This window comes from Anomaloglossus baeobatrachus, chromosome 4 (assembly GCF_048569485.1).
Source record: "Anomaloglossus baeobatrachus isolate aAnoBae1 chromosome 4, aAnoBae1.hap1, whole genome shotgun sequence".
Lineage (NCBI taxonomy): Eukaryota > Metazoa > Chordata > Amphibia > Anura > Aromobatidae > Anomaloglossus > Anomaloglossus baeobatrachus.
In genome coordinates, this window is record NC_134356.1 from 527,186,511 (window position 1) to 527,200,388 (window position 13,878).

General features: G+C 42.0%; 1 protein-coding gene across 2 annotated transcripts in view; it reads right to left on the reverse strand.

The window, feature by feature from the left end:
* CFAP161 (cilia and flagella associated protein 161) overlaps positions 1–13,878 on the reverse strand; it is a 63,991-nt gene that overhangs the window by 22,572 nt on the left and 27,541 nt on the right. For both annotated transcript variants that reach the window (XM_075342802.1, XM_075342803.1), the window contains exons 3-5: positions 10,444–10,682; positions 6,575–6,656; positions 2,660–2,818 (exon numbers count right to left, since the gene is read on the reverse strand). In XM_075342802.1, coding sequence (XP_075198917.1) covers positions 2,660–2,818; positions 6,575–6,656; positions 10,444–10,682 — 480 coding nt within the window. The remainder of the gene's footprint in view (positions 1–2,659; positions 2,819–6,574; positions 6,657–10,443; positions 10,683–13,878) is intronic.

A 13,878-nucleotide genomic window follows, 5' to 3' on the forward strand; every position in this document is an offset into this window, starting at 1 on the left:
CAGACCTTTTAACTACTTCATTGATTACAGGTTAACGAGGGAGATGCCTTCAGAGTTAATTGCAGCCCTTAGAGTCCCTTGTCCAATTACTTTTGGTCCCTTGAAAAAGAGGAGGCTATGCATTACAGAGCTATGATTCCTAAACCCTTTCTCCGATTTGGATGTGAAAACTCTCATATTGCAGCTGGGAGTGTGCACTTTCAGCCCATATTATATATATAATTGTATTTCTGAACATGTTTTTGTAAACAGCTAAAATAACAAAACTTGTGTCACTGTCCAATTATTTCTGGACCTAACTGTATCTATTCTACCATGAGTTCATTAGTGAGTTGGGGACCTGAGACTATTCAGCCATGGAAACACAATCCATGGAGCTCCTGGTAAAGATTTTCTAATTCTAGAAGTGCTTACAGTAGTTATAAGTTTCACTGCCAAGCGTATATTGGAGTTTGATTATAAAATGTAACTTTTATTATATATTAATATAATATATAATAAAAGTTACATTTTATAATCAAATTCCAAAAAAAGCTTGACAGTGAAACATAGTTTAGGGTTGGAGATCATTGTGGACACAGTGAAACATGCTTATTTATAAGATTTGCATTTTGAATAAAACTTGTTAAAAGGGAGAGGGGGATGAGAGAGAGAGAGAGAGAGAGAGAGAAAGAGAGAGAGGGAGAGAGGGAGGGAGGGGGAGGTTGAGGGAGACAAAGTGGAGGGATTGAGAGAGGGAGGGTGAGGGAGGGAGAGAAAAGGTGGGGAAGAGAGAGAGGGAAGGGAAGAGAGAGAGAAGGAGGGGAAGAGAGAGAGAGAGAAGGAGGGGGAAGAGAGAGAGGGAGGGGAAGAGAGAGAGGGAGGGGAAGACAGAGGGAGAGAAAGAGGGGAGGAAGAAAGTCCGAGGGAGAGAGGAGAGATGGAGAGGGAGAGAGGCAGAGAGAGGGGGAGAGAGAGAGGGAGAGAGTGAGGGGGAGGGAGGGTGAAGGAGAGAGAGAGGGAAAGGGAGAGAGAGGGAGGAGGAGAGAGGGAGGAGGAGACAGGGAAGGGGAGAGACACAGAGGGGGAGAGAGAGAGAGGGGGAGAGTGAGGGAGGGTGAGGGAGAGAGAGAAGGGGAGAGAGAGGGAAGAGATCGAGGGAGAGAGTGAGGCAGGGAGAGATAGAAAGGGAGAGAGAGGGATAGGGAGAAGGAGTTACCACAACCAGTTTACAGCCCAGAAGTTGAAGTCCTCATTGACTTATATAGGGTTCAATGTGCGGGGACAAGTTCGGGTCCTGAACAGAATTTTTAACTAAAGTCCTGCCGAACTTGGTGAAACTAAACTTACACGTGTTCGCTCATCTTTACTAATGAGAGATATTGTACCCAGCACCTTATAGCCAAGTTCTTCAGCATTGTGTAGACTGCAGCTTTCTTTGAGCTCCACAAGTTGTTGCTTAAGTTAAGCCAAATCTTGGAATTGTGTTTAACAGATTTATTGGAAAGGTGCTATCCTGATGCTGATATACTAGTCTCCCTCAGTCCCAAAGACTTAAAGACTTTGGGATGAATAGGTACCCAGCAGGTCCTAAACATCGCTTCACTATGGTCATCCATTGAGGAGGAGCCCCTATTCTAGTGATCAGTTGGTATATCAGCAGCTACGGCCCCCAGTGATCAGACATTTACCACCTATTCTTCACACAGGAGAGTAAAAAAAAAAAAACTCTTTAAAATACAACTTATACAATCAGAAAATGGTGGTAAAGAGAATGGATTAAAAATGAGGCACAACTTTAAATGTCCCCAACTCCCATGATCTAACCAGAGACACCGAAGTTACAGAATAGTCCCTTCCGCAGTCCCTAGAGTTGTGCTCCATGTCATGGTATTATTTCTAGTAGTATTCATGGCAAATGATTTTAAGAGAACTTTTTGTGTAGTTTCAGTGAATAAAAAAATCATAAGCTAATGTCATTTCATGTGTTCCCAGAATGTTAAATAAAGAATACAAAAAAGGAACACTTATACCCTAATATTGGCCATACACATTCGATAGCTGTCAGAAAAACAATAGTTTGGCGCTCATATGTTCTCTTCAAGAGAGCTGGCACCACAGCCATTATCCTCACGCTGAACAAAATGATCAGGGGATACCATTACAAGCGCTTGATGCTTATATTAGCCAAAATAATCTGTTGGGTTACAGGTGGCGGGTCCCCACACAGCTTAGAAGGTGGGCCGATCCCACAGAAAGCGATCAGTTCAGATTACTTTTATCAAATGTGTATGGGACCTTACAACATGCAGCAGATATAGGAACCTCAGCACAAGTCTCATTCAGATCAATGTGACAGACACAGAAATCTGTGTGGTAAATCTGCCTCATGTGAATTTGTCCTAGAAATCCAAAATATAACTATAATTACACTGCTAAATAGGTCTGCTGCTAATGATAATGATTGGAATATTACTTCTATTAATCTGGAATGTGCTGTTTTCTGGAAGAAGCTATTTCATGACTATAGGGCGCCCTCTTCTGGTGATTTATAATTACAACAGGGAGATTGAGCTCATCTTGCAAATAATGAACAAGGGTCTCATGTGGCACAGCGATACTTAATTCTGTGGGGGCACTGTCAGCACATAGTGATATAAACGAGGAATCGCACACATACCGGAGCAGGCAGTCCTTCATGCTCTAGCCTGAGCTGTGGGTCCAAATAAACCACCTGCCAGCAGGTCTCATACGAATTCTGGTCCGTTAGACTGACGTCTTGCAAATGAGACTTCTTACTGCTCTTCAGAAAGGACTTACGGTCACTCGTCAGATATAACTGGCAAAAAAGAAACATGGCGATTATTATTATCTGGGCACAAATCTTCAATGATTCATTGTGATGTGTGTGCTGATATATATTATACAGCTCTGGCAAAAATTAAGACACCACTGCAAAATTGTCAGTTTTTCTGATTTTTCTCTTTATATTTTTGACTAAAATGTACTTGTTCTTTTATTCTATAAACTACTGACCACATGTCTCCAAATTTCCAAGCAATAAATTTTGTATTTATTTTCTGAAAATGAGAAATGGTTAAAATAACAAAATAATGCACAGTGCTTTCAGACCTCAAATAATGCAAAGAAAACAAGGTCATAATCATTTAGAAACAACAATACTAATAATGTTTTAACTCAGAAATTCAGAAGTTCAGAAATCAATATTTTATGGAATAATCATGATTTTTAATCACAGCTTTCATACGTCTTGGCATGCTTTCCACCAGTCTTTTACACTGCTTTTGGGTGACCTTATGCCACTCCTGGTGCAAAAATGTAAGCAGTTCTTCTTTGTTTGATGGCTTATGACTATCCGTCTTCCAATTGATTACATTCCAAAGGTTTTCAGTGGGGTTCAGGTCTGGAGATTGGGTTGGCCATGGCAGGGTTTTGATGTGGTGGTCCTTCATCCACATATTGATTGACCTAGCTGTGTGGCATGGCGCATTGTCCTGCTGGAAAAAACAGACCTCAGAGTTGGGGAACATTGCCTGAGCAGAAGGAAGCAACTGTTTATCTAGGATAACCTTGTATGCGACTTGATTCATGCATCCTTCGTAAAATTTAATCTGCCCAATTCCACCCTTACTGAATCATCCCCAGATCATCACCGATCCTCCACCAAATTTAACAGTAGGTGCAAGACACTGTGGCTTGTTCGCCTCTTCAGTTCTCCGTCTAACCATTAGACGACCAGGTGTTGGGCAAAGCTGAATATTAGACTCATCAGAGAAGATTACCTTTCTCCTGTCCTCTATGGTCCAATCCATATGGTCTTTGGCAAACTTCAGCCTGGCTCGCCCTTGCTTTTCATTGATGAAAGGCTTTTTTCTACCTTTACATGACTTGAGCCCTGCCTCTAGAAGCCTGGTACGAACTATTCTTGCTGTCACTTTACTCCAGCTGCCATTTGCCATTCCTTTTGTAGGTCACTTGATGTCATGCTGCGGTTGCTGATGACGGTCATCCCGGTCAGTGGAGAGTGGCTTTCGCCCTCTATGGGTCTGAACTCTGGTTGGAATTTAACTGACACTGGAATGGAATGGCTGTCAGACATGTAGAGAAGCTGATTTTTATAAAGCTGTGCAGTGGTCTCTTAATTTTTGCCAGAGCTGTACATTGTTTATTAGCTGATTATTACCAGAACAGCTTCGGTAACCATGTGCAATATAAAAATGATAGGATAGTGGTGGGATCTTAGATGGAAGTAGATGTGCAGTAATATAAAATGCTGGAAAGGTCTGCAAGCAATCTAGGTGACACCACAGGGGAGGTGTACTGGTGGCTGCATAGTCTGTCACTTAATGACTTAAAGCAGATAGATCAACAGATTTCCCAATACAAATTGCAAATATCATTAAATAGATCCAAGATTTGATGTGACTGGTACACTAAGGGGTACTTTACACGCTGCGACATCGCTACCGATATATCGTCGGGGTCACGTCGTTAGTGACGCACATCCGACGCCGGTAGCGACATCGCAGCGTGTAACACTAATGAGCGACGATCAACGATCGCAAAATCGTTCCAAAACGGTGATCGTTGACACGGTGTTCATTTCCTTAATATCGCAGCTGCAGGTACGATGTTGTTCGTCGTTCCTGCGGCATCACACGTCGCTATGTGTGACACCGCGGGAGCGACAAACATCTCCTTATCTGCGTCCACCGGCAATGCCGAAGGAAGGAGGTCGGCGGGATGTTACGTCCCGCTCATCTCCGTCCCTCCGCTTCTATTACAAATATTTCAAAAGACTGACCTGCACATCCTACAAGTGTGTATAGGTGCCAGCTGAAAAAACCTAGCAAATACAAAATGGATACAGCCGCACACTAAATGCCATCAATGTATAAGGGAACTCTGGTACTGCATTACTGCTATATGAAAAAATGAGATTTTTAGTTTATGAATTGGCCAATGCATGTAAGCCCGGAAACCAAACGGCAAGGTAAATCTCAATATTCCGGGTCCCTAACTAAAATGCCACTATCTAGGTTAAAAACATCCATGCCTGGGCAGCTAGACTAAAAATCTAACTTGAAATGCCACTATCTGGACTAACCTCCATGTCTGGGCAGCTAGGACTCCTGGTATAAGGATTGTGAACACAGCCTGGTTTATAGGGCGGAGTGCTCAGTCAGAAAAAAAACTCACTGCAAATATTTCAAAAGACTGACCTGCACATCCTACAAGTGTGTATAGGTGCCAGCTGAAAAAACCTAGCAAATACAAAATGGATACAGCCGCACACTAAATGCCATCAATGTATAAGGGAACTCTGGTACTGCATTACTGCTATATGAATTGCTACTGCTATAAACCAGGCTGTGTTCATAATCCTTATACCAGGAGTCGTAGCTGCCCAGACATGGAGGTTAGTCCAGATAGTGGCATTTCAAGTTAGATTTTTAGTCTAGCTGCCCAGGCATGGATGTTTTTAGCCTAGATAGTGGCATTTTAGTTAGGGACCCGGAATATTGAGATTTACCTTGCCGTTGGTTTCCGGGCTTACATGCATTGGCCAATTCATAAACAAAAAATCTCATTTTTTCATATAGCAGTAATGCAGTACCAAGTTCCTCCGCTTCTATTGGCCGGCCGCTTAGTGACACCGCAGTGACGTCGCTATGACGCCGAATGCACCTCCCCCTTGAGAGAGGGATTGTTCGGCGGTCACAGCGACGTCGCTGACCAGGTATGTGCGTGTGACGCTGCCGTAGCGATAATGTTCGCTACGGCAGTGACCACTAAATGTCCCACGAGCGACGGGGGCGGGAGCTATAGCGCTCGACATCGCTAGCGATGTCGCAGCATGTAAAGTACCCCTTACTTTGAAAGTCTATGGAAAAATGCTGTGTGATCCTGATATTGAAATAAGCATTCTTTAAGGGCAAACCGAGCAAGACTCATAACATATTTGTTCTGACATTAGCTGGGGGAAATCTTCACAAAGGATAATACAGCCATTCTGACATGATTTGGCAAAGTTAGAGTACATACACACAATCAGAAACCTCTTCTTCCTGGGCGCGCCGTGTCCTGACCTGTAGGGCCGTGAGTCCTCTCCGCAGGAGACCACAGCTGCTCGTGCCCATGATCTGAGCTCAGGCAGTTGCGGTCTCTTGCTGTGTTCTCCCTGCATAAAATGCTTGCGTTTCTGCAGCAAAGAATTGACATGCTGTGGCTCGGGAAACCACATCACAGGTAAATTTATGCTGTGGGAAAAACAAGCACAGTGGACATGGGATTTCTAGAAATCCCAACCACTGTGCATGTACTGTACAACACAGCGATTTGGATGTAGCAAAAACACGCTGTGTCCAAAACGCTGTGAGCCCTGATCGTGGACACATACCCTAAGTATTGAGCTATTCAATAGTGTATACCATTTCTATATGTGAAATCTGAAATATGGTGACATATTTAACTTTATACATACACAATGTTACTATATAGGATGATGATTTAATAAATGAATACTGAGCCAGCAGCTTTAAGACGACAACAGATAATCACTGGAATCACTTACACGGCCCATAAATTCTTCTGCTGTCCTCAAAGCGAAATTCTGTCCATAGCACAAAGGTTCTCCAGGTTCACTACCGTCGACGCTGTCACACAATACAAATATGTACACAAAATTTTTAGAGTGATCGTTTCCTTTACTTAGTTCTGTGCATGAGTAGCTACGCAGAAGGCAGAAGCTTTACTACTGGCAGATACACTAAAGAAGGACCAGGCAAGCAGCTGGTACAGACATGGCCACCAACAAGGCAATGGCATGGGGCCCCTAAGAACCTCAGAATGAGGACTGAGCACCTCGCTGGTAACACCAATAAATATGTACTGTTAGGTCATGTTGACACATTGAGTATTTAGTGAGTTTTTTACCTCAGCATTTAGTGCGTTTTTTACCTCAGTATTTAGTGAGTTTTTTTACCTCAGTAGTTGGCTCAGTATTTGGTGAGTTTTTTTACCTCAGTATTTGGTAAGATTTTTACCTCAGTATTTGGTGAGTTTTTTTACCTTAGAATTTGTAAGTCAAAACCAGGAGTGGCCCAATCAGAGGAAAAGTGCACGTCACCACTTCTGGATTTTTCACCCACTCCTGTTTTTTTTGCTTACAAATACTGAGGTAAAAATGTCACTAAACACTCAATGTGTGCACGTGGCCTAAATCCACAGTTGCACAGTCTTCTCTGGTACCACTCTGCAATACAATGCTAAGGCTATGTGCGCACTTTGCGTCAAGGTAGTTGCAGTTCAAAAAGCATCCTCTGGTAAAAAGGACAATGCTTTTGGCTTTAAAAATGCATGTAAAATGCAAAGAAAGTAGCCTATGCGCACCTTGCATTTTTCATGAGTTTTTAGTGCTTTTCCGGTGATTTTAGAAACGCTGCAGTTTTATATTAAATTGAATGCATGGGAAACGCAGCCAAAATGGCAAAAACAATTGACATGTTGCTTCTTTAAAGGGAACCTGTCAGCAGAAATTTCGCCCAAAACCTAAAAGCTTCCCCCTCTGCAGCTCCTGGGCTGCATTCTAGAAAGGTGCCTGTTATTATTGTGCCCCATGTGAGACCAAAATAAAGACTTTATAAAGTGGTACCTTTTTGTATTCAGATACTGTAAATGTGACATGGGGGCGGGCTCTCTGGCGTCCGTTATTCTGCCTCCTGGTCCTGTATGCCACCCCCCATCGCTCCTTTCCATAGCTGATGCACCGCCCACTGCTCCAGCCATCCCCGCGCATGCCCAGTGCCAGTCTCACGGGACTGAGCAGTGTGACCGCTGGTGACGTGTGCGCAGGCAAGTGATTATGGGCGGGACTGTGATTGTTATCAGCAAGTACCCGCCCATAATCTCGTGAGCGTGCAAACCTCACCAGCGGTCACACTGTGCTCGGGGTAGTGCTAGACTGTATGGGCTGCTTCCAGGGATGACGTCCCTTTTGTCACGTGATAGGGGCGTGTTCAAAATACTATCACGTGACAAAAGGGACATCATCCCTGGAAGCAGCCCATACAGTCTAGCACTACCCTGAGCACAGTGTGACGGCTGGTGAGGTTTGCGCGCTCACGAGTTTATGGGCGGGTACTTGTTGATAACAATCACAGTCCCGCCCATAATCACTTGCCTGCGCACACGTCACCAGCGGTCACACTGCTCAGTCCCGTGAGACTGGCACTGGGCATGCGCGGGGATGGCTGGAGCAGTGGGCGGTGCATCAGCTATGGAAAGGAGCGATGGGGGGGTGGCATACAGGACCAGGAGGCAGAATAACGGACGCCAGAGAGCCCGCCCCCGTGTCACATTTACAGTATCTGAATACAAAAAGGTACCACTTTATAAAGTCTTTATTTTGGTCTCACATGGGGCACAATAATAACAGGGACCTTTCTAGAATGCAGCCCAGGAGCTGCAGAGGGGGAAGCTTTTAGGTTTTGGGAGAAATTTCTGCTGACAGGTTCCCTTTAAACACTGAGTTTTTGCCCAAATTTATGCAAAGTAAACGCAGTGTTTTGAACAGCAAAGTGCGCACAAGAAAGCTCAATGTCCCATTGACTTTGCTTGAAAAGCATAAAACAAGCATTTTGGCATGAAAATGCTGCAGTTGAAAAAGCAGGTAAAAAAGCAAAGTGCGCACATAGCCTAAGGCTAAGACCCCACTTTGCTTTTTACCTGCTTTTTATCTGCTTTTTCAACTGCAGTGTTTAATGCCAAAATGGATGTGTTCTGTTTTTCAAGCTTAGTCTATGGGAACTTGGGTTTCTAAACCCCACTATGTAGTTCAAACTTCACCCTAAGATCTCTTGCTTGTTATCCAGGGCCCACTTTCTATAAAATGGGCCAAAATATTTGACAATCGTTTTAACCCTTTCACGACCGGCCGATTTAGCGTTTCCAATTTTTTTGCCATTCTTCTTCTGAGAGACATAACTTTTTTCTTTTCAGTCAATCTTGCCATGTGAGGGCTGTTTTTTTGCAGAACGAGCTGTACTTTTAAATAAAACCATGAGTTTTACCATATAGTAAACTGGAAAATGACAAAAAAATTCCAAATGCGGAAAAAATGCAATAAAAAGTGCGATTGCACTATTTTTTTTTGAGATATTTCATTCACTGTGTTCACTATATGGTAAAACCCATGTGTTGGTGTGATGCCTGAGGTTGGTGCGAGTTCGTAGTCACCAAACATGAATAGGTTTACTTTTATCTAAGGGGTTAAAACAAAAAACAGACGTTTGTCAAGAAAAAAGTGGCGTTTGTTTTGCGACCATTTTCCACGACCCATAGCGTCCTTATTTTTCGGGATCTATGGCTCAGTGATGGCTTATTTTTTGCGTCTTGGGCTGCCGTTTTTAACGGTACCATTTTTACGCAGATGCTACAGTTTGATCGCCTGTTATTGCATTTTGTGCAAAATATGCAGCAACCAATAAACATAATTTTGCCGTTTGGCATTTTTTTTGCCACTATGCCGTTTACCGATCAGATTAATTGATTTTATATTTTGATAGATCTGGCATTTCTGAACTCGGCGATACCAAACATGTGTATGTTTATTTTTTTTTAATCCTTTCATTTTCATTGGGGCGAATGGGCTGGTGATTTGAAATTTTAGGTTATTTTTTTAATTTTTCAAAACTTATTTTCAAACTTTTTTATTTTTATTTTACTAGTCCCCTTAGGGGGCTATAAGGATCAGCTGTCTGATCGCCCATTTATTTCTTCCCGGGAGGAATGATCATGTCTTGTAACCTGAAGTACTCGGCTGCTGGATAAAGGACCTGAGTCATGTGAGCTACAGGAGTCATCACATGACCGTGTGCTACCATATCAACCATCGGATCCACATGATCACATTTCGAGACTTCTGGTGGTGGTCTGTGAGTCTTTGATTACTGTGATCGCCATTAAAATGGCGCTGTCACATCTTGACAGCATCATTTAAGGGGTTTACAGGTATGGGTGGATAGCGATTCCACTGGTACCGGCGAGGTACACATGTCAGCTGTACAAATCAGCTGACATGTGCGCGGATCCCCGCCTGCAGCCCACAGCAGCAGGTGGGGATTAACACTATGACCGCAGGACGTAATATTAACTGGCCGCGGTCGTTAAGGGGTTAATAAGAACAACACTGAAATCACACACTGCAGGACTCTATCTGTAGTCTTTATATATTACCATTTACACAGTAAAAAAGCAGCAAATCCTACTTTTTGGAAGTAACTTTTTTACTGCCAAGAGAGCAAGTTTTGCTCCAGAAAAATAGGAGCAAAAAAAGTAACGTGTGAACATATCCTTACAATGTCAAATATGAAAATTAGTACATATATACATGTGAAAAATTATAAGTAGATGATAATTAACGCAAATGATAATGATATCTACCTTGTGATAATGAAGGAGTTTCTGCCGCAGGGTTTCACATTGCTGCTGGCACTGACTCCGCACGGTGCCGTCAGGTGGCTCTTCACATGGATGGCACTTTCCTCTGGATTTACAGACAGAGTATAGTTACCGTGTACAGGAGAGGGATTGCTCAGTGACTGCTCACTGTTTTCTGGATTAAGTAGCATTACCACATCTCCAAAATGAAGCAGTCCGTCCTTAGAAATGGAAAGCTCTGCCTGATTTATTGGAAGAGAAATCCAAGATTACGTCAGGAACCAAAAACAAAAAAATATTGCTAAATGCATTACGCGTACATCATGTGTCCAGCACAGAATAGGCCATGATCTGTCAATCAGTTTTCAATAGAATTCTGCCGTAAAACATTTTGAAATCATAGCAGGTTTTTCTGGTTTGATGCCAGTTTTGCCAACCTCACCTAGTTTTCGAAATGCCAGGAGGTATGAGCTTTTTGACCATGCACACTCTTGGCGTTTTTCCAATATGTTGCCATCTTGTATATACATAAAAAAATATACAACTAAATCACACATTTATAATTTATAAGTAATGTTTTGGCTGTTTTTATGGCAGGTTTTTTCATTACTCTACATCAAAGAAATCATGTATAAAAAGGTCAAGATAATGAGGTTTTTAACAAAGATCATTGTAAATTATGAGAGAAAAAGAAAAAAAGTTCTGATCAGCGCACAAATCTTGTAATGTATAAGAAAGATCCAGCGCTGGTCATGTCCATAAAACCTTCAACATTTTAATTAGGTGCTTCAACATAGCAAAAAAACAATTCAAAAGTCACAATAAATACAAAAAATAAACTCAAACCAATGAATAATGTCTAATAACCAAAACATGTTTAATTTTAATTTAATTTTTTTTAATTTTTCTATTTATTGTGACTTTTGAATTGTTTTTTTTTGCTATGTTGAAGCACCTAATTAAAATGTTGAAGTTTTTATGTACATGGCCAGCATTGGATCTTTCTTATACATTATAAATTATGCTTGCACAAAAGGGACGCTGTAGTTGAGACTGGCAAACAGAGGGAGCATTAGCTAATATTGGGCTTAATCTAAACTGATTATGAACAAACCAGAAGTCCAAAAGAGGTACGCCTCTTTGATGAAGCCACCACGAAACGTGCGTCAGGTGTAGGTGGGCACGACACTTTCACGGCACCTCGGGGATCCCCTAGACACATCGTAGGTAGTTACGGAATTGTGTTTGTACTGGCATTTAACCTGGTGATCTTTGTATGTCCTTAGGCTGTAAGGCTTAATTGCTTAGTGATTTTCAGGCTGATCCCTGCACATATTAATGAATGTTTTATGACGATCTTCCAGCATATAGTGTGTCCTTATATATATATATCCCTTTTTCAACCCTTTTATTGGTCTGACTAATCAGCACATTATCGCACCTGCAGTTGCACCTTATCCTGCACAGCACATTATAGCACCCGCAATTGCCCACAATGGTAATTGCAGCTTGGATATAAATATATATATTTGAATATATTTTTCTGATTCCTTTTGGTATTTTAACAAATCTCGGAATTTATGCACCAATGCACTTTGGTTGAAAGCACTATTAGTGAATATTCTGGTTTTAAATACATCATATAGGTTGGTACTTTGCCATTTTTTTGCACAGTTTTTTGCGTTTTTTGCACAAACCTCCATCTGTTTTGGGGGATTTTTGGTGTGCAATATATGCATGCCTTTATTTGTTGAAGTATTAGGGAATTTGAGACATCATGCACAAGGATACTGGATAGGTTGAATATTAATTTTTATGGTCAATTAAATATATATTATTTTTTGGTCAATTTTCTAAGTCTATTTTACTTTTGCATACAAGCACCCATGCACTTTACTCAAATGCACATATATTATCAGGTAGCATACTTTTTCATCAATTTTTTATTCAAATGAAGGGCTCTATATTATTAAATTTCATATGCTGATACATCTGACTGTTAATTACATATTTGTTCATAGAATTTTTGTGTGTTGTCCCCTTCTTTTGATCTATTGGAGGAATTTTTCCTGTTTTATTTATTTATTTATTAATAATATGTTGAATTTTCAATAAAAATCATTAAATTTTAATTCTACTGTTTGATGGTGACCTTTTTCGGCAGTCCTTATTTTAGACTTCTATTTTGTTGATAATCAGACTGTGTAGGTCTTGTACATCCCTTTGGGACTTGTGTTGTTATATATTAATCTAAACTGCACCTATATATTCTACAAATCCAATTTTGTAGCCTTTTATTACTAACTATCTGCCTGTTAGTTCTCAGGCTCATACCAAAACAAAATAGTCCTGGATAACCCCCTTTAACTGCTGCAGTCAGAGATTGGCAGTAGCGCTTAAATGGTTAAATAGCAGTGATCAGAGCTGTCTCTAATCACTGCTTCTAAAGGCCGCTTTACACGTAGCGACATCGCTAGCGATGTCGCTAGTGAAAGCACCCGCTCCCGTTGTTTGTGCGTCACAGGCAAATCGCTGCCTGTGGCAAACAATATCGCTGGTGCGCGTCAGACCTACTTACCTTGCTAACGACATCGCCATGGCCGCTAAACAACCTCTTTTTTAAGGGGGCGGTTCGTGCAGCGTCACAGCGACGTTACACAGCAGGAGACCAGTAGAAGCAGAGTGGCGGAGAGCAGCCGAAAGAACATCACTCCTACCTCGTTGCCGGAGGACGCAGGAAAGCTGATGTTCCTTGTTCCTGGGGTGCCACACATAGCGATGGAACAACGAACAACCTGCGTCCAGCATGAGCAATGACATTTGGAAAATGAACGACGTGTCAACGATCAACGATTTGGTATTTCTGATCGTTAGCGGTCGTTCGTAGATGTCCCACGCAACAACGTCGCTAACGAGGCCGGATGTGCGTAACGAATTCCGTGATCCCGATGACATATCGTTAGGTACGTTGTTGCGTGTAAAGCGGCCTTAAGTCAGATGCAGGCTGTATAGAAAAAAAAATGGTCCGAGTGTCAACAGTGCTTTTCATCCAAGTTTCATCACTGTTTGATCAGGTTTTATTATTAGTGTTTCATTTGTGACGTTTATGTATGAAAAAAATTGATTGTAAAGCTTCTCCTATACATTACAATGTTAATCACAGACAGCACACTGTACGCCGATGCCGTTTGTGTGCGGTCCGTGATTTTCTATACACTACAGGCTTGTGTGGGCAATTTTGATTTGTGACTCCAATTAACACGGTCTGAAATACAGACATGGGAACAGCCTAAAAGGGCTTTGCATGCAATTTAGCCATGTGTGCAGTGGCTGAAGCGACACTACTGAGCCCCTCTGTGACTAGGGCCCGGTGAAGAGGGGGGCCCAGCCCAGGGCTTAATAAAGCTAAGTAATTACCCTGGGCCCAGCCAGGCCCCC